We start from the raw sequence: 21,205 nt of genomic DNA on the forward strand, positions 1-21,205 counted from the left end.
CAACTCTTAAAAAATGTATCGTGGACAATGTTTTTGGAATTGTAGTGATGTCACACTGGCGGCCTACTCAGTTGTGGTATCCACTGTTCGAATCATTGCTTAAGGAGGGTGGCTACACTCGTCTAAATGATAAGAAATTGATCAAATTTGGTGATAATGTTCTTCAACATCAAGTGCGAAGACACCATTTTTTTCCAAATTTTCTTCTGCTTAGTTATCGAGTAATTACGCATTAAAGCAGATTTCTTATGCCCGGAATGTATACCTATATATATATGGAAACGCTATGCTTATACACGTGAACTTTAGTGATCAATTACTCGATAACTGTACAAAAGAAAAATCTTAAAAAAATTGTATTGTCAAATTTGGCCCTAAAGAATATGTTAACCAAATTTTATTAAATTCTTATCATTTTGAAATTTTTAATGTATTTAACATGGTTTAGCATGGCAACATTGTATCGTCAGTAGCCACCCTCCTTAAAAAACCTCCAATTTCATTTGCAGAGAGAAGTCCCATCTCTTGAGCCAGAAGTTTTCCCTGGTGGCAGGATTCTTATCCAGCACGCCTTCCTTGGAAAAGGTCTCACATGTGAAGCAACAGGGGTTATAGCACACTCACTTGCAGAATCAACAATTATTCAATACGAATCTTCCCTTAAACAGTGGTGGTTATTTACCAAAAACAACAATTATGATTTATTTAATACTGATACGTCTAAAATTATTCAATTTTTAACAAAACGTTTTAAAGCAGGGACAGCGTATGGCACCCTTAATTCAGACCGAGCTGCTATATCATTAATAGTATATCGGGAAATTTCTCAAAAGATGAAATAATAAACAGGTTTATGCGAGGTGTTTTCAAACAAAGACTGTTGTTTATTAACAGAGTTTGATTGATTTATTAGATTAAGATAATAAACTCTCTTGATAAATAACAGGTTATGGGCCCAGGCACATAAAAATAAAAAAATTAAAAAAAACGGTCTACTTGATTTACTCCATAAAGGCTTAAAGAAAAGGTCAGCCAGCCACGTGCAATAGTGCAAACATGACCGCAATGAAAAACGATTTCGCGAAAATCGAGAAACTCACAGGAGAAGAAAACTGGGGAGCATGAAAATTGCAAGTGCGAGTTCAAAATTTTGCAATAAGTGCAGCCGAGATCCTAGAAGGAACATTGCTCAAGCCGCAACCGGCACAAAATATGAACGCCGATGCAACAACGGCACATGTCAAGAAATTTAATAAAATGGCAAAAACTTGACGGTTTGACACAAAGATCGATTGTAACGACGGTGAGTCCAAGGTGCATGTTACATGTTATGAACAGTGATTCAGCATGCGATATGTGGATTAAGCTTCGCGAGATTATATGAAAATAAAAGCGAAGCGTCAAAGCACATGTTACAACAAAAATGGTTTTCTCTCGTAAGGGATGCGCAGATGATGATATTTCCACACATATTGCAAAGATTAAGGATCTCGCATTCAGACTTTCTGTGCTTGGAGAGGCTGTGTCGAACAGCATGGTAATAACAAAAATATTATTAACTCTTCCACCTTCTCTTAGACATTTTGCTACGGCATGCTAGTCAACGAGCGAAGATCAACGCACGCTGAACAATATTATATCGAGGCTGTTAATGGAGAAGATTCGTGTTAGTACAGTTGAAAGTGAAGGTAACAATGCTTTTTCCGCGAATGCTAAATATAAAAGCGATTCAAGAGGTAAAACCGGGAAAAAGCCTGGAAAATGTCACTACTGTGGAAAACCAGGACATTGGAAAAATGAGTGTCATACAAGACAAAAGGCTTCGTCAGAGAACAGACAAGTAAACATGAAAGATACATCAAGAGGAAATGCTTTTGTTGGAAGCATTCGTCGAAGCGCATACATTTATTTCTAAAGAACACTTGGAAATTGGTTTATAGATTCTGGAGCGAGTCAACACATGTCATCAAATCACGTGATTGGTTCGTTAATTATCAAAAACTATGGGAACCAACGCAAGTGAGAATGGGAAATGAAATAATCGAATCCCCTGGTTTTGGAGAAATAGACATTTTTTCATTTAACGGTTTTCAGCGGAAGCGGAATCACCTCACCCCAGTTCTATACGTGCCAGATTTAAAATACAATCTTTTTTCTATGTCATCGGCGACCGCCACAAAGACCTCTACAAGATGAAATTCAAACCATATCATCAAAGTTCACAGTGTGTGTCATCTCGCAGCAAGAACAAGCACAAATCAGTGACAGCGGTTCACTAAAATTATGGCACGAACGACTTGGGCATCAAAATATTCCGCACGTGCGTATGATTCTGAAAGAATGGAATATCGAAACAAGATCAACGAAAGATTGGTACTGTGAAGGATGCGCTCAAGGAAAAATGACCAAAAAACCGTTTAAAATTAGTCCATCGAAATCAAAGGCACCTGGTGATCTCGTTCATGCTGATCTTTGTGGACCAATGGAATATTTAACTGTTAGTGGATCAAGGTATTTCCTTCTCAATGATTTTTCACATTACAGACTCGTTTATTTCCTGAAACAAAAGTCTGAAACATCAATGTTTTTTGAGGGTTTCTTGAGAAATACAGAGACCCAACTGGGAAGAAAGATCAAAACGCGGAGAACGCGGACAACGGTCTAGAATTTAAAAACGAACAAATGAAAGAAATCGTGTGGAAAACGGTATCAAACATGAAACGAGGGCAGCCTATACACGCCAGAACAAAATGGTACAATTCAAAGAGACAACATGAGCGGAAGCCGTTCACACAGCGGTTTACGTAATAAATCATAAAAAATTACTAAACTAATATGGCACTGCACTCTGCTCGTTTGTGCGCTAATTGGAAAGCACGCAGTTAGTATCAATGCATCCGATTTTTCGTGTCCAATTAGAACGAGTTTTTGCAATTCTAGCATACGCATTTTTCAACTGGCGAATCAACAGATTCATCCTTGAGATTTTCGTCATAAATAAAACAAAAAAGCGAGATCGTATAAACCAGGCATCGGAGTACAAAAACCAAACGAATGGATGATATATCTAGGCTGAATCGGTATTATTTTATTAATCGAGTTACAAATTCATAGTTTTCTTGTACTGTAAGGTGTGTGACAATTCCTTATTAATAATAATTGGCAACTTGGTTTTCAAGAAAGAGGCAAATTGTTTAAAGCTCTTTTTCGTACTGTTACGATCCTTTATCCGTGCGATTAATCGCATAGGATTCTGTCCTCTGGTAATGGTACAAGTGAAGTCAATTTTAGTGGGTTTGATGCCGTTCTCTATTTGTTTGTTCAGCAATTCGTCGGAAATGAGAGCTTCTTTATCGATCGGGTTGAGGCTTGGATCGATACAAAAGCTTTTGATTTTGCGGCCGGCGATGAGGCAACGATTACCGGTGCATTTGAGTAAAATTTCGTCCATGTCGTTCGAATGGACGTCGGAAGTTTCTTCCATTTTCCGCTGTTTTGCATCGTGAGATTGTTTAATGGTTTGAACATCCAATTTGAAAACCTTTTTGAGCGTGTCTTCGAGAAAACTCTGGGTCAGCGCGTACCAATGATTCGCGGCGAATATCTTTTTGTCCGGGATGTCATTTCGCGTTTCGAAATCTGGTGGCAAACCAGCACCCAAAGACTTGAAAGCATAAATTGCGATTCTTATGGAAGCTTGATTTTCGAGAGGCGCGGGTAAAGTCGTGAACAACGAGAGTAGAAACGGTTTGTCCTTATTTTTTAACGCGCGCTCACAAACCTCGATACCAACTGCGCTATAAGTCTGAAAGGCGACGAGAGCTTTGCCTGTAACACCACAAGTTATGTTCCAGTCGAGTTCTAGCGGATCTTGCAAATAGATCGGATGATTCAGCTGCAAGGGGTCAGTGTCGGGTGCTTCTTCGGCGCGAATCTTCGCGAATTCAGTACGCGAATGTGCGTGACCGTCCAACGGACAGATGACTTTTTTATCGAATGGAAAATGGAGATAAAACTTGAAGAAACCGGTAAGCAACTCCGTGATACTCAACATATTCTCTGAACAGGGAAATTTAATGCTCTGATTGAAGTCTGACTGATCGCACTGGTACGCGACGTCACAATTCTTTAACAAATCCGCAATGCTCGGTAACATCTTTGTTTCTGGTTGCTGAAGATAGAAAATAACCATCATTATGATCGCGTAATTGTTGAATTTACCATGACCCGATAACTCGGAAGTTTTCACCCAAAATTTCACAATCATCATGAGTGGTTTCAGCCGGACATCGACGGAGAGCAAACGTTTTATTAGCTGGCTGTTTATCACTCCGAGATTGTTTTTAAACGATATATCACAGTTGGTCGATGTGGGCGAGTGACAGAATTTGATTATCGGTGTTTTTGCTTTCGGAATCGGTACTATTCTCTCGAAAATATCTTTTCTCTTGTACAAATAAAATTTCACTTCTCTGAATATCGTTTTTGGTGTCCAACCTGTCTTACAATCATCACTGTTTATCGGCTCTCTTATGTTCAAGTATATATCAACGTCACTACCTTTGAAACATAACCCCGTTATTGATGAACCAAAACGATTTATTTCACATCTTGGAAATATTGGCTTCAGCGCATCCCATAAACTGGCATGGACCGCATGCCACTTTTTGTCAACTTCATCCTCACGCAGTTGCACAGTTTCTAAGAAAGTCGAAATTTCACCTTCCAACGTTGTTTCCTCCTGGAGTTTCGTCTTCAGATCAGCAAATACTATCTCGCTCACCACTTTTTCTGGATTTTTTCCATCCGGCTTCGAGTCGGTTGGACCTAACATTAAAAATGGTCTCAATAGTAAAAAAAACGTGTAGGGAGTTGTACTTAAAATCGCCGCGCGAATCAATTGTCATCAAACTTTAACAGCTTTTCTTTTATTTTAAAATTTTATTCGGTATCATTGATATTTTATTTTTATCACAAATAAATTAACTTCTGAAAATTTTGAACTTTGAAACTGGACAATATACGAAGATTTGAATGATGACAACTTTTTTTTCAATAAAATAGTTGATTTTCTTTTCCAAATAATTTCTGCACTTAATATTGCGAGTTTCATAACATGAATTACGTAAATTATGAACTTATTTCCATTGCCCTTAACATTTTTCATTTACACTACTATTACACTCTGGATAGTCGAATATATATTTATCACTTAATTAATGAAAAAAAAAAATTCGTTTGCATACCTGGATTATTCCATTTTCTTTGTCCAATTTGGAGTTTATACGGCCCCATCCAAACATTTTGTCTCAGTACACAGCTCACCGCATCTCTACATTAAAAGAAATGTTTTATTCACAATGGTACATACGTTCATGTACTCGGAAAATAATTTTGATAAACATTATTTGTGGAACAAGTTTAAATTTGTAAAAGCTACTACAAATTTTTTCAAAACCTTCAAGTTGCATAAAACTCTATTGTAAAAAAAAATGAAGGAAGCAAGATTTACACGAACTCATAATCAGAGTGTAAAATGCATCATCCGAATATAAAATAAATTATCTGTTCCATCTTCAATTTAGATTATTTTATCTATTCTCGTTATTACTTTTCAATCCATGGGTTTTCATTGAAAATCCTTCAAAATTTGAGAAATCTTTCTCCGACCAAATGTACAGGACAACAATATTAAAACAAAACAGAAAGGTGCGTTTACCAAAATGGTAAAGTCGATGACAACAAATCTACGTACTTGTTTTGGAATTCCACAATGGCGAAATGCGGTTTAACTTTGCATCTCTCGACGACACCAAATTGTTTGAAGAAATTAGCAACATTGTCAACGCTTAAATTAGGTGGCATCCGAGAAACGTAAATGGATCTCTCCAAAAACCGTTTCTGGTAATTTGCAGATTTAACATTTTTTACATGCCTCTTCCCTTTCAAGTGATTTGGGAAGTCATTTTCATCCAGTTCAATATTACAAACATCGCAAAGTTTCTTCATCTTTTTTTGTGTTCACAAAGAATTTTATTTGCGCTAATCTTTTGGCGATAAAAAGAGCTTAATTGATGTCAATCTTCATTCGAATTTCAGGATTTGCAGTAAAGAATTTCTCCCTGTCGTGTAACAACTTTTTTAAAGTATTTAACCTCTAGTATTCCCTGCTCGTTGCCAGCACACAGAATAACACCATTCTCCGATTCAAAAAACCTCAAATTGCTTCTTGTTGCTTCATGAAAATCAATATAAATGTATAGATTTGCATTTTGTCTCATACAATAAACACAATCTAAGCCTTTAGAAAAGTGAATGTGATTTCTTTTCATACAAGACAATCCTTTGCTTTTAATTTTCTGCCAGCAGTTCAAAAAAGTTCCGTGGATTATGTCAAAGTTTGGATTTTCCACTAGTTTCAGCTCCAACTGATTAACTTCTTTTATGGAATGACCTTGGTTTGCTTTTATCTCCAACACACCACTTTGATCACTCAAAGCAAATCGCTGCTTATTGTCGTTACTCACGACTCTCTTGATATCGTCCAAATGATAGCCAGGTAAATGATTCTTTAGGAGTTCAATCACATTGGTGTAACCATCAGGTTTTATCACAATTTTTGCTTCAAAGGCTCCGTGTCTTAAGAAATACGACAATTTCTTGCTGAGTCTAATGTCTCGCTCAATAGCTGCCTGAAAACAAAAATTTAAGTATGGCAATAAGAAACAAAGATAAAGAACTTTGAAGGTTATAGATAAATACGTTTTCAAGTAGTGAGACTTGCTGCAGAGGCATCGATGTAACGCTCCGAGCGGGAATTATAGTAACTATTATTTCGAATGATTTAGTTTTGGGTGGGTTCGATTGATAAGGAGTTGAAACTCGCCTTGCGAATTTCTCTTCAATATCTCAAGGGTAGAGACTAGATTGGCCGAAAATGGCCGCCGTCACTATTTCCGGTCGGCCAAAGTCACTAGCCGAAAAAAATGGGGTAAGATAGTTATAGAAACAAGGTATAGATGTCGCAATAAGCTTTTTCGTCGATAAATCAGAAATTACAGTCTCGGCGGCAGGGGTTCTCATTCTCATATGAATAGATACGAATAGATACGCTAAGCCTTGTTTGGGTAGTTGTACGATACGTCATCTTGACATTTAAGGTTATGATCCCCAAAGTGTTGATGCATGCGGAGTGTAATTTATGAATGAAAATAATTAGTTAAAAGTGGAAGGAATCAATTATCAATGACGCGATTAATTCGTGTTTAATGATAATAATAATAATAATTATTATTAAACACGAATTAATAATGATGGTGATAATCACCTCATTGTTTACACTCCGCATGAAACAACACTTTGAGACCGTAACCTGACGTTAAAACAACGTGGCTACCAAGGAGACTATAGGGAAGGAGTCCAATCTCTGTATTGGGCGCCTGTTAGAAAAACGTCCGTGAAAATGTCGGGAACCCGGGTTCGAGGAACGGCCACTCGCGTCGCATTGTCGTTTGTGTACGGATATATATAGTAATAAAATCAATGTCGTTGGTGAAACTGACCGCCATGGCGGCCGAATCGTGGATTTAAAGAGCTTTCGCGCCTGTCAAAAATTGTTGAATCAACGATTATGAGTGCTCGTAATCGAAAATACTAATATGTATTGTAATAATATTCTCCAGCAACGTAAAACCCTGTGCTTTACACATTCCAAATATCAGCTTATCTCCCCTCGTATGTCGCGCTGCTAAGAAAAACCATAGCATCCGGGAAATTGCCGGTTCACATACTCATGTCGAAAGAAATTTTTTGTCACAAATTTTTTTTTGCATGATATTTATGAATATTTTAAAATTATATTGATAACTATAGCTTTTGTGACCATAGTTACTGTTTCATAAAACCTTAACATATCAAGCGGCCCGGATAAGCCAGTAGCATTTTCTGCCGTTTAGGATATCATTAGCTTACGTGGTGTAATGGTTCAATGACGGGCTCATACTCGTGGAGTCCGCGGTTCAAATCCTCCTGTGATTTATTTTTTTTTCATCATAGATAGTTATTGTTCTGACTATAGCAGAAATTTTAAAAAATCAATTGATTTTGTTGAATTATGTTTTTTTCATTCATTCATATAAAAAATGACTGCAATATGTTAATTTATTTTAACAGCAATAGCCACTGTGTCAGTGTATTCCATTTTACAAAGATAGGTTAGACCACGGTTAGACCCACAAAAACTATCAACAGTGTCAGCTGGCAGCAACGCATGCGCGTATATAACGCGTACATAATGCGCATGCGTTAACCCGTACACTACCTGCAACAGCGCCGCTCGAGAGGAACCCTCTTTCCCGACACTTTTACGGACGTGTCCGATTGCCGAGATTGGACTCCTTCCCTATAGTCTCCTTGGTGGCTACGATAACATAACGATTCACGGGTGGCCCAGGTGTGCGTATTTCATTTCATTGAGAACCCCTGCCGCCGAGACTGTAATAAAAATCAGGGCTCTTCTAGATCTGATGGATCACATGTATGCCTACAGAGAGAATAGAGAAAATTATCTCCAAGAGATTTTAACTTGATTGCATTCATTATAAAAAATTCAAACAAATTTTTCTATAATATACAAGAGATATTATTCTATATTGATGAAAAAATACCCTTCGGACGATAAAAATTGTCAAGCTTCCAAATTAACTCCTCAGTTTATATTGAAATGACGGCAATTTTTACTACTCATTTCCTTCTTCAAACGAATTTTATTTGTTATAGCAACTAACCTATTCTATTACTGAAGATATTCAACTGATAATAAATCGCATTTTAATAAATTTTCGAGAGGATTCGTCTGTACAATCTCGTTTTTTTTTATCATCACGTACACAATAGCACTTTGTTAAAATCAACATAAAAACATGAGTGAATTGTTGCGAAGAGATAGTTGCCGCCGAGCATATATGGGATGATGTTCGAATTCAAGTGGGCGTGAAACGGCAGCGTTAATACTAGTTCCATAAAAATAATACATTAATTACAGTCTAGTTTGATTTTTATTTGAATGAGCAATTTGAATGAAAAGTGATGGGCCGGACAAGTATTTTTAGCACATATTTAAACATAATTTGTACCGACACGAAATCGACATCGAATATTGTGAATACCAAGGGATCCTGAAAGTCTGAGAAGAATCGATTTTCTTCTAAGTCTCTGCCACCATAGAGTAACAAATGACTTTTACTTTTGATGCGATTTTTTGGTAACTTTTTGATTCACTAGAACTTTTTCAAGTTCCGGATGCTTCCCGTAGGAATGAATTTCTCACGTTCTATTTGAATTTTTTTTTCCTTTACAATATAATTACGGATTTTTATTTCTTCTAAATATAGTGTTTTTTTCACGATTTGTGAAAGTTTTTCTTAATTGTGTTGTTGAAATTATTTACAGTTGGTTTCGTAATTTTATTTAATACATATCATTATGTTTTTAATTTTTTTCATTCGTCATCCGATGTACTCGTCATTTTTGCATTTATTTGACAACGTTTTGTTCATTTGAACACCAAACGTTTTTCATACATTACCAAGATTTAGCAGATTCAATTTTTTTTATTAATTACGTTTGAAATGGTTTATTTATGACCTTTAGTAATGAATTGCTCATTTGAAGCAAGTTTCGAGAGAATAGATCGAACAACTTCTTATAAATCATTGTACATTTGTGATTTGAAGTACATGATGAGTGTCACACGGGGTTTCACTGAGACTACTGTCCAGGTGACATAAAACATAAATGTACTTGTCTCCAATTTTTCAACAGCATTCGTGCTGTGACTTATGATTTGATTTGACTACTTTTTGTGCACTATGAACTTGACAAATTTTTACAGGATATGGGAAAAATCTTCATGTTAGGTAATGATTATCTCCCATCAGAGTGTACTTGCGAAACGACATTTATTGAAAAAATTTATAATTAAAATTATTTTCTGCCTCGTCGAAAGAGATATCGAAAAAAAGGGACCAAAAATTTTTTAATCAAATTACGGCTAATATATTTAAAAATTCAAAAAATTGTAACGAATTATCAATTTCAATGTTGAGATTAAGTCGTTAAATAACGAGAGGATTTCAACGACTAAGGCGCTCGAATCTTTTTTTCAGATAACGCAATATTGATCGATTGGAATAATGAAATACAACATAAGAGGGTCACCTCGTGTGGTAGCCGGTTTTGGTGGGGTTTTTTCGCGATTTTTTTGCGGCAAGGAAAAAAAATATAGACTTTTGAAATTTGAAGGGTTTATTCAATGGTATTTCAACTCTATGGTAGAAATTGTAACTCTGATATCTCTAGTAGATTCGGTGTAATGCTATTCCACAGGAACCCATATGTTTCTTCATAGTCTCCACGATTCCGGGGGATCGGTTTATCTGAGATCAAAAAAGCAGGAGTGTTTTGATTTGTAAAGCTGTGGTTATCACCTGAATCAAAATCATACAGAAATATGAAAAATTGAAGGATTTGTCCGTTTTGAAACACCTGATTTAAATTTTCCAAAATATTGCATAGCTCAATAATCCTTTAATTTTTAATATTTCTGTATGATTCTGTATGTTCAGGCGATAGCCACTGCTTTACAAATCAAAACGCTCCTTGGTTTTTTGATCGCAGATAAACGGAACCTCCAGAATCGTGGAGACCATGCAGATGGTTTCCTTTAAAGTAGTTTTACACCGAATAAACCCGAAATATCAGAGTTAAAAAATTCTACCATAGAGTTCAATACCATTAAATGAAACCTTCAAATTTCTAAAGTCTATATTTTTTATCCTTGCCGCAAAAAAATCAGGGAAAAACCCCAAAAAATGCGGCTCCTACCGGGGGTGACCCCCTTAAGCCAAATCAGTTTTTTTGAAAATAAAAATCGTTTTATTGAACATGAAAGTTGGTTTAGGTATATTCACACACACTAGGGTGGTCGTTATTTGGGGTCAAAATTTTACCGTTTCCGCCCTCTAAATCGGTTCGAAATACATTAAAAAATAATGCTGTAATTTTTTCATATTTTTAAAACAATGCTCAACCCTCGACCACGGGGGTTGAAGTTTTTCGTTTATAATACATGGAATTTTTCCGCGTGTGTGGTCACGATTTTACTGTGGATCTCAATACGTTTGGAAAATCTTAAAATTTTCAGAAATTACTTCACAAGCATGTTGCTACACGGAAAAAGTGTCCAATACTCCTACCCTCAAAATGTCGTATAGCATCACCATACTAACCCATTAATGCGTAAAATAACAATTTTGGACACTCAATTTCGAGTACACATCAGTTTTAACTGAGGAACAAAAAATAAAATTTTCAAAATCTGGCATAGCAAGTTTCTGAGGGTGCTCTTTCAGAATATGGCATTTATTTTGTAGAATTAAATCAAAATCTTCATTATTTTTTCGTTTTTAATTGAAAACTCAAGAATTTGCGACGTTTTATTTCCTTTAAATCGGTTTCCGTTACTGTTGCTGTACTCAAATAATCATACTATCGCCAGCAAAAGTGTTCTCAATAACTGACCTTTCCAGAACACTGGTGATGAACACTTTTTTCTCACTTGATTTTCGCAAAATGGCGGTTTTCGCAATTTGCATGATTTTTTTTCTCGAAAGTCTCAACATAACAAAGAAATGTTCCAGAACAAAAAGTATAGAGAATCATCTAAAGGATACGTGTGATTTTTTTCAAAATTTTTCTAGCTATTTTTGTATTTTTCAATTTTGAAAATTTTCGGAAAAATTTTTAAAATTCTGAAAATAGTCACACGTATTTTTTGGATGATTCTCAACAATTTTTGTTAATCAAATTTTTTTGTAAAGTTGAAACTTTTTGAAAAAAAAATTATTTTCCATCGCATAATAAATAGGTTCATAATTTTGTTCTCAAACACACGCGGACATATTTTATTTCGAACTTAGATTTTACTTTGTTGGAATTGAAGTGAAAATTCTCCGTTATGATCAATTTAATCTTTTTAATGGAAAAAAAATCCACCAATGCAAAACGAAAAAAAATATTGATTGCCTCAGTTTCGAATTGCCAATAGAAATTTTGTAATCAAGTACTTTCGAATAATCTGTCATGCGTTTACAGATTATGCGTTTATACTGCCTTTCTATACTTTTGTAGTCCCTTGCTCTCCTTCGACATTCCTATTTTGGGTTATTTTATTATATTCTCCAATAATAAACATCGACAAGTCTGATGATACAATCAGAGAGAGAGAGAGAGAGAGAGCTGATGAGAAAGAACGGAGGCATGGATTTTTTTTCTAATGTTTCTAATATTTTATACCATCAATCCGAATGTCGTTGACAATTTTCGATTTGTCTCCATTACATATAACACTGTTGGATTCCTCGGCCTTTATTTCTTTTTTTTTCTTCTTCACTTTTTTTTCACCACTTTTAGCAAATCATTGTCCTGCATTTATCTATTTTTCCTACAGAACCGGAAAAATTGAAACAGTGTCGGTGAACTATCAGATTCGCGATCTTTATAACCTTATCTAGTTAGTATTTATAACATACCATACGTCATATCATAACGAAAATATATCTAGAGACTCGGCAGCGTCTTGACGCCAAGTATTAAAAAGAAGTTTTGTAGGCAGAGCGAGTCAAGACGGCCGTGTATCTTTACTTGAGATTGTAGGTATATATTTGCATTATGGCACCAGAAAAACAATATATAGATATATAAAATGTATTATGGCACCAGATTTGTCACTAAATAAAACAAATAAACATCAAAAATGTGTGCGAAAATCCGAGACCATTTTTTGATGCAATTAAAAAATAAATAATTAATATCTCTACAACGCATTAAGCTACAGAGTTCGAAGAGGTCACAATCGAAAGAAAAAAAAAATAAAAAATATGTCAACTTATAATCTTCTCCGGAATGCTATAATTAATAAATTATTGAAAAAACAAATTTTGAAAATTTTCGAAAACAATTGGAAACGCTATCGCTCCGGTAAAGAGTCTCTGGCAGCAACTCGTCATGCATATATATATAAATGTACTTGTCTCAGAGTCGCTGCCGCGACTCTAGATCTGGCAGCAACTCGTCATGCATATATATAAATGTACTTGTCTCAGCCTAATATTTATAAGATGAAAGTGGGTAAAAGTATCGTATTGGGATATTAAAACTATTTATATAAGAAATCAAAGAAAGCCTTATTTCGATACATTTCAACGTATGGAGATTATTATAATGTAAACTATAAGAATGAGTTAGTCAATACGTTCATATTTCTTATCGACTAGCGGTTATTGTTTATGCTATACTTATATATTAGTCACCCAAGTCCGTTACGTTCCTCTCATTTATTAATATTTCAATGATCAAATTATCAAATCAGTATGAAATGCTAAAGTACGAAATTCGCAAATTCGCGGTTCTTAGCGCAGAAATCAGCGCACTCTGGTGACGAATTACGCATTCGTCACATCGAAAAATTGATTCTGCCAACAAGGTAATTCTATCGCCAGGCTTAGTTCATAAGATTTAAAAAAAAAATTTTTATGCTGAACTTGAACCTTTAATAAAGGGCTGTGTAAAATTTCAGGGTCGGTTATCGACCTAATTTCAGAGAAATTAATTATTAAAATTGGTGGTTTTCGCGATGGAATTTCAAAACAGCATACAAAAACCTAGCGTCCGGTTGCTACAAAAGGGTATATTTGCCTAGAAATCCATAAAATTCTGGAAAAAAACTGCAATTCGTATACTTAACACTTGTAGTAATCTAATACTCCCAAAAAAAGTTGCCCTTATCGGCCTATTTTTTACGGAATATTAAGTTTAATTTGAACTTCCGGCATTGGATTTTCCAAGGAGACTATAGGGAAGGAGTCCAATCTCGGCAATCGGACACGTCCGTAAAAGTGTCGGGAAAGAGGGTTCCTCTCGAGCGGCGCTGTTGCAGGTAGTGTACGGGTTAACGCATGCGCATTATGTACGCGTTATATACGCGCATGCGTTGCTGCCAGCTGACACTGTTGATAGTTTTTGTGGGTCTAACCGTGGTCTAACCTATCTTTGTAAAATGGAATACACTGACACAGTGGCTATTGCTGTTAAAATAAATTAACATATTGCAGTCATTTTTTATATGAATGAATGAAAAAAACATAATTCAACAAAATCAATTGATTTTTTAAAATTTCTGCTATAGTCAGAACAATAACTATCTATGATGAAAAAAAAATAAATCACAGGAGGATTTGAACCGCGGACTCCACGAGTATGAGCCCGTCATTGAACCATTACACCACGTAAGCTAATGATATCCTAAACGGCAGAAAATGCTACTGGCTTATCCGGGCCGCTTGATATGTTAAGGTTTTATGAAACAGTAACTATGGTCACAAAAGCTATAGTTATCAATATAATTTTAAAATATTCATAAATATCATGCAAAAAAAAATTTGTGACAAAAAATTTCTTTCGACATGAGTATGTGAACCGGCAATTTCCCGGATGCTATGGTTTTTCTTAGCAGCGCGACATACGAGGGGAGATAAGCTGATATTTGGAATGTGTAAAGCACAGGGTTTTACGTTGCTGGAGAATATTATTACAATACATATTAGTATTTTCGATTACGAGCACTCATAATCGTTGATTCAACAATTTTTGACAGGCGCGAAAGCTCTTTAAATCCACGATTCGGCCGCCATGGCGGTCAGTTTCACCAACGACATTGATTTTATTACTATATATATCCGTACACAAACGACAATGCGACGCGAGTGGCCGTTCCTCGAACCCGGGTTCCCGACATTTTCACGGACGTTTTTCTAACAGGCGCCCAATACAGAGATTGGACTCCTTCCCTATAGTCTCCTTGGGATTTTCTACGACTCGCTATGATAAAGAGACATGACAGTAAGGCATCAGCTGAGTGTAGTCCTAACCTCAATTTGACAGATCAGCAGAAAAGAGGTTAAACACTCACGAGTGGTCGAAAAGACGAAGAGAACCGGTGTTGCCAAACGTAAACCTGGGGATACTACGCGAATCGTTGGACTAACTTTTTTTAAATTTTTATAATTCAGTACGAACATTCGTTTAAAGGATTACATATGGAAAATTTTACTTATAAGAAATAATTTTTTTCCGTATGTCAATAATATTAATTACTATAAGTCTCAACTATTAGCAGTGGTATGACTAGACTGAAGCGATAGAATTACCGAATATTTGCGCGTTGCTAAAGAAATGAACAGACGAAAACCAAAAATGAATTTTACTATAGCACGTGTTCGGACCTTAGAATTCATACAAAAAATCGGTGATTGCCGAAGCGGATTTTGAAGTCTAATAATTTTCCATCCACAATGCAGAGAGATTTCGTAACTACGTATTTGCTGTACGACAGTTTATAAATAGCAAGACAGAACTCTGAAGTTGGAAGTTTCATGTAGTAATAAAAATAAAGAAAAAATTCAAACGTTTATTGTAAAGTTTGTAATCCTCTTGACACTCGATAAAGTACTTGAGAGGGGTTACGAACACAATAATAATCCAAAATCACAATGTCGTAACAGTCGTAAAAGGTTTCTTATTAATTAAATATCGATCAGAAACTTCGATATCGCGAGAACGTGAGCGTATCGAAAATTCACCGAAAGAAAGCACACGTGCAGGACGTGAATGTGTGTCAGTGTGCGTAGCCGCAGACGGAAAGTTGTAGATATCAGAAGTCGTAGTTTCAAGTATAAAAGGATAAGGTAAAATTGACATAAACTGGAATGTCTCGGACCTCGAAAGCTTTTCTAGGAACTAGTTGTTTAGTCACAATTAGTATAATCGGATACGTGCATTGGAAGCAAAATTACGACAGGTGAGAATTCTGGAATAACGAGAAACATTCGTGAACACGTAACGGTAGGTTAGGGTATCATATTCCTCAAAAAGGCGCGAAATTCATGACGTTTCTTATGTTTTCAGGGAACAATTGCACATCGGAGTTATACGTGACATTGAGAGGCAACAACGTCGAAAAGCCGAAAATTTGTTCCGTTTGGGGCAGCAGATAGATATAACAAAGGAATATCAAAGAAACAATCCGAATGTTATAAAAGAATTAGGAAAAACATAGAATAAGCAAATTCAAATTCTTATCCTTTCGATATTTTATGCGGACAAACATAAGTTAGAACTGCTTCGTTATGAAGACGTAGTATAACTAATAAAAAAAAAAATAACATTTTGATTTTTAATCTAAATCCACACCCTCACACGCGTGTACGCGTCTCTGTATGTCAAAATGAGTATCAGTATTTTTTAACTCGAAGCGTCACCATCGCCGCCACCGTCTGGAAGCAGCAATAAGCCAATAAATATCAAAATGGCGTCTGACAAGCCCGAAAACGACAACGAACACCGAGGTACAGATCAATAAAATTGTTTATTTAATACGGAATTTATTTGAAATTTATTCACCATTGAATATACGTCAGATCGAACAATTTTTCTTTTTTTTTCCTGTTTACGACGCCAATATCAATACCAAAACAAATACAAAATCTTGTTTTGGTAGAGGTTATTACACACCGTGTCGCTTGGATAAACAATCGAATGAATTTGGTTTAATTCCTGTTTTTCCTTCAGATTTGACTTGCGTAGAGGAAAGTTTGATGAGTCTGGAAAAGTTGGACCGTGCATCGCCTGATTTGTGGCCCGAACAAAGTGAGCTTTATTTTAAAATATTCTCTTGAAATATTCAAACCATAACTTAACATATTAAGTTACTTTATATTAGCGAATGATGAAGTTCCAGGTGTCAATGAATTCGTAGCCCAAAATTCACTCCAGAGCGAAGCTGCTTCTTGGTCAGCCGCGCTTACACCAGATGACATCAATCAATTACACCGTAACTATTTATTTATTTACTATTCAGCATTTTTTTATATCTCCGTTGACTTTATTTTGTCAAAACTTATTGAATATGTTGCTTAAATATTTTTATGCTTCTAAATCAATTGACTTCTGGAAATGTATATTTTTTTTTTTCAGAATTAGGGAATTTAACAATGACAGGACTCATTGCCGAAGTGAAGAAACTTCACGACATAGCGTATCAAGTGGGTTTGGAAGAGGCGAAAGAAATGACAAGGGGGAAATATTTAAATATATTCAAGCACAAGTAAAATTTGTACATAATTTTATACAATCTTTGTGTTCATTGATCTATCTTTAAGGATTAAAGTAAATATTTTTGTAAATAGAAAGTCAAACAGAACGTTCAATTTTCATTCAATTCTTCAAGATCCATTCGGCGTATCTTTGAATATCGACGAACGACACTGGCGAATTGCTATTCTCGTTGCAGTGCGAACCATACGACAATATTCCAACCTAGAAGAAGCATGTGATTTTTATTTGGAATACTTGTTAGAATTATTGTAGTTCACGTGAAACGATACTTTTTGGAAATAACGAAATCAACCAATTTTCAAAAATATAGTGAAAACTTTGAAAAAAAAATATTGAAAAAAGAACAACGGGAAGTTTGCATCGTCGAAATTATACATTTTCAGGCCAATGTTGAGGGATGCTGCATTGATTGAAATCTTTTTATAACTCACAACTGTGTATTTATTTCCATTCAATCTTATAATCGGGCTTCCACTAAAGCCTGCGCAAGGTTCGTGTTCGCCAATTGCACAAAGCTCGACGCAGAGTCCTTGATTCGCAAAGTCCGAACAATCCTGTCTAGAGAGTAATCGCATGTACATCGATCTTATCTTTTGGGACGGATCTAAAATTGTGAAATCATTTCAAAATCATAACGAAGAGAATTCCCGGGTTGAATTCTTTACAAATATGGGTTGAGACTTTCAAGATGAAGATGTCGATCTTACTTATCTCAGTCGATAATTTACCCCAACCGAACAATCGAACTTGGTCCATTTCTAGCAAGTTAAATTCACGGCCTGTGAACACGCACGCCGGTTGAGCTGTTACTAAAATTCATTCAAAAAAACAACATATATCAAGAAAAATCTATAAATCCAACGTTATAGCAGTGATTCGAAAATAAAGTTTTTTTTTTTTTATTGAACATATATTATTATTTCTCACGACCGTATTAGAAATCATCACTTTGTTATGAGGAAAATTCTGTTATAAATTGAAATGCAATTGAAAATTTGTTGACACTGCAAATATTTCGATTAACTTTTTGTTTTGCCGTTTTGCGTCCAACATCAATTGAACTGATGATTATCGCAGTACCGGTAAAGTTGATCGGTTCTTGAAGTCGGACGAGAGCAATATTACTCTCGAAAGTTTCGCTATTGAATCCCGGATGTTTAACGACGTAAGAAATTTTGTGAGAGGCCGGTTCGTGTCCGCAAAACAAATCATTGCAGTCTGGATTCTTGAATGAGTCAAATTCACCTACTAGTACGGATTGCCTGATCAAAGTAAATCCATATTATGAAATCAGATTTATAGCAACGTTTCCGGTTTGTTTATCGGTTACATAATCTCATCACTCACAATTTATATTTATCCGACTTGGCTAAAGCACATGTACCTGTGGTGAGAACTGTTCTCGCGTTTATGAGCGTTCCCACGCAAGGATATTTCATTTCACCGGTGATTAAATCTGAAATTATAACAAAGCGTTTTTTTTCAATCGTAAAGATTTATTTTTCATTTTTTTTCACAAATCTTTTCGGACATGTTTGAAAACAAAAATTTGAAGAAAAAAAACGTTAATTAAATAATTGGACGAGCAAGAAAATGAAATTTATAAGTTTTCGGTTACATTAACCGGTTGACTGGTGAGCTTTTTTCCAGTTTTTATGCCAAAACTGATACGAGTCAATATGTTACCGAAAATCACGATAATTTATTTCTGAGCGTTTTCGAGATTGCTGATTCCATTTTCATGTGATAAAGCATTAAATTTTCGCAGTGAAAAGTTAACAAATTTCACCCTGAACCCTTATTCTTCACATATTTGGGGGTAGCGAATTTTATTTGATTTCGATGAAAGAGTCCAGTGTGCTAAAAAACTAAAAATTTTCATGTCATATAGCATGAAAATCCATTGAAAAAACGAAAAATTTCACCCCCAACCTTCGATTTTCCTCATTTCTAAGGGTAGTGAGGTGAAAATTATGTTCAAAAATCGACTCAGCGACCCAAAAAAACCATTGTATACCAATTTTTGTCCAAATCGGTTGAAAATTGAAAAAGTTATTTCAATATGTACACATATGATACAAAACCAGAATGGGCCCGACTTTTTTTTTGTACATATATGATCCAATACCAGTCAACCGGTTAAAAACGCGATATTTAGTTGAACATAAGTAAATTTATAAGTTTCAAAATGGAAATGTTTTTTTTTTTTTTTTTTTTTTTTCAAGCTCACTTATAAATCCGATTTTCGCGAGAAAAGGAAAAGATCCCAAGGCCGAGGTGCCGCCAACGTTGGTGGGCACGAAAGATCGTCCACAATCGGATCTCTGTTCAGAGTGTTCGTAAACCAAGCGTAGTCTCCTATCCGGCGAATTGGGATCTTCGGCCGGGCTGCAGCAAACTTTTGGTCTCGTTGATTCATAGCCACAAATGGCGAGTCGAAATCTAGGCGTTCATTAATAAATAATTTTATAAAAAATATAACAAAACCGCATTGATTCTCTAGTAAAATGAGTTTTATGAGTTCCGTTGAATTATCGAAGGAAACCTTTGAGCCGGAATAGCCTTTTGAACCATCAGCGATTCAACACCGGGACAATAGTCAATGGGAACACAAACTCTGTCGTATGGACAGGCCAACTCGTTGTCGGCGACGTTATTTTCGTTGTAACTTTCGACACGATCGTTCAACACAAACTTTAACAAAACTGTTAAAATCCAGTGGAGTTTCATCATTTTTCGCTTCACGGAACGTCGTCGATCGAGATTCGCAGCCAACTGTACGAGATCGACGTTGCAAATGTATTTTTTTATGCTTTTCATTTTATCGTATGCATGTGTTTAAATTCGTGCGCTAAATTGAATAGGATATTGTAATCCCATTATGATCACGTTTACCTTGGCAATTCAAGTTATGTGTGCATTTCCGCCGGAAGACAATGTCTATAGCCCCGGTGATTATCCCCGCAGGATAATCTGCGTTCGTCGTCTTTTTGTACGGTGGGGGCAACGCAATAAAATCACACTCTCGCGCGTCTATCAGGGCCCATCATAATTTTATAATTACATATGAAAATGACATGAACGAGGGTTCATGTTAACGTTGTTGCTATATCACGCCCTAATTGCAAAGCTCGATGAAATCGATTCGTGTGTCGGCATAATTATATTTACCGTTCTCTTCTCCCAATGATTTTTCTTTGTTCGTTGGATTTCCTGATTTATGAGAAAAATCATCAAAACATGCTCCGAAGTGGATGTGGAAGCAAATCCCGAAATAAATCGACAATGACGCCGAAACATAACTCGCTCGATCGATCGATTCACTTTAGTTTAGTTTAGTTTAGTTTAGGTTATTCGTTCTCATTAATTTTTTATCACAAAAACGGGAAGGAAATCTGATTTGATCTGATTAAAAGTTTTTTCTTGCCACGAACTCTGCAACGTTTTAAAAGTGATTCAAATCTGAAGTTAAAATCAACCGAGTTTTTAAAATCTCTTTTTTACTGTTTTTCGAGTCTACGGTTGGGTAAAAATAGGGGACATCGGAGCAAATTGTATTTTTGCAATTGGATATATTTTTTCAGAAAAGAAAAACTTGAAAATTATATTTCTAAAAAAGTTTCAACAATACGAAAGAAAAAAAAGAAATTTTGGAAAAATAAGAAAATTGGAAAAAAAGGATAAATGTTAAAGCAGTTCTAATTTTTTTGACTGCTTTTCAAACGGAGCACAACTCAAGGTGCATTGGATTAAAATTGGGGTGAAAAATAAAATTGAGCATTTTTTTGAGGAGCTAAATATTTTACAGTAGGCTTTTTGGTCTTTGAGAATAAGCGATAGAAGAAGCTTGTCAAATCGCTCCTAAAAAGCATCAGGATATTTTTTTATTTTAGGCAGCCCGTTTAGCCCTGGTCAGAATGCGACCATTGGTTTTTCAAACTTTAGATAAAATCTCCGCACGTGTCTCTAATTC

General features: G+C 35.5%; 5 protein-coding genes across 8 annotated transcripts; 2 read left to right on the forward strand and 3 right to left on the reverse strand.

The window, feature by feature from the left end:
* Positions 1-3,068: 3,068 nt before the first annotated feature.
* LOC122415597 (speckle targeted PIP5K1A-regulated poly(A) polymerase-like) lies at positions 3,069-6,009 on the reverse strand. The gene is made up of 3 exons (XM_043427859.1): positions 5,756-6,009; positions 5,247-5,332; positions 3,069-4,827 (listed from the first exon to the last, which is right to left on the reverse strand). Exons 1-3 carry the CDS (start codon positions 6,007-6,009, stop codon positions 3,101-3,103), a joined length of 2,067 nt encoding a protein of 688 aa, XP_043283794.1. The 3' UTR covers positions 3,069-3,100.
* Positions 6,001-6,900, reverse strand: Tpt (tRNA 2'-phosphotransferase). Its single transcript, XM_043427862.1, has 2 exons — positions 6,763-6,900; positions 6,001-6,692 (listed from the first exon to the last, which is right to left on the reverse strand). Exons 1-2 carry the CDS (start codon positions 6,793-6,795, stop codon positions 6,096-6,098), a joined length of 630 nt encoding a protein of 209 aa, XP_043283797.1. The 5' UTR covers positions 6,796-6,900; the 3' UTR covers positions 6,001-6,095.
* An 8,716-nt stretch (positions 6,901-15,616) lies between these two features.
* On the forward strand, positions 15,617-16,282 carry LOC122416164 (protein PET117 homolog, mitochondrial). The gene is made up of 2 exons (XM_043428885.1): positions 15,617-15,916; positions 16,024-16,282. The coding sequence occupies exons 1-2, from the start codon at positions 15,825-15,827 to the stop codon at positions 16,172-16,174; spliced, it is 243 nt and encodes an 80-aa protein (XP_043284820.1). The 5' UTR covers positions 15,617-15,824; the 3' UTR covers positions 16,175-16,282.
* A 2-nt stretch (positions 16,283-16,284) lies between these two features.
* Positions 16,285-17,312, forward strand: LOC122416163 (DREAM core complex component lin-52). Of its 3 annotated transcripts, none has more exons than XM_043428882.1 (4): positions 16,285-16,463; positions 16,687-16,764; positions 16,838-16,948; positions 17,092-17,312. In XM_043428882.1, the coding sequence occupies exons 1-4, from the start codon at positions 16,424-16,426 to the stop codon at positions 17,223-17,225; spliced, it is 363 nt and encodes a 120-aa protein (XP_043284817.1). In that variant the 5' UTR covers positions 16,285-16,423; the 3' UTR covers positions 17,226-17,312. The 3 variants fall into 3 exon arrangements, with proteins under 3 accessions (XP_043284817.1, XP_043284818.1, XP_043284819.1); XM_043428883.1 differs by having other exon boundaries at positions 16,850-16,948; XM_043428884.1 differs by having other exon boundaries at positions 16,856-16,948.
* Positions 17,185-21,169, reverse strand: LOC122416160 (phenoloxidase-activating enzyme 1-like). 2 transcript variants are annotated; one of them, XM_043428879.1, is made up of 8 exons: positions 20,128-21,169; positions 19,778-20,007; positions 19,463-19,674; positions 18,580-18,688; positions 18,313-18,494; positions 17,940-18,041; positions 17,664-17,836; positions 17,185-17,433 (listed from the first exon to the last, which is right to left on the reverse strand). In XM_043428879.1, exons 2-8 carry the CDS (start codon positions 19,963-19,965, stop codon positions 17,332-17,334), a joined length of 1,068 nt encoding a protein of 355 aa, XP_043284814.1. In that variant the 5' UTR covers positions 19,966-20,007; positions 20,128-21,169; the 3' UTR covers positions 17,185-17,331. The 2 variants fall into 2 exon arrangements, with proteins under 2 accessions (XP_043284814.1, XP_043284813.1); XM_043428878.1 differs by having other exon boundaries at positions 19,778-21,169.
* Positions 21,170-21,205: the final 36 nt, after the last annotated feature.

Source organism: Venturia canescens, chromosome 9 (assembly GCF_019457755.1).
Source record: "Venturia canescens isolate UGA chromosome 9, ASM1945775v1, whole genome shotgun sequence".
NCBI classification, from domain to species: domain Eukaryota; kingdom Metazoa; phylum Arthropoda; class Insecta; order Hymenoptera; family Ichneumonidae; genus Venturia; species Venturia canescens.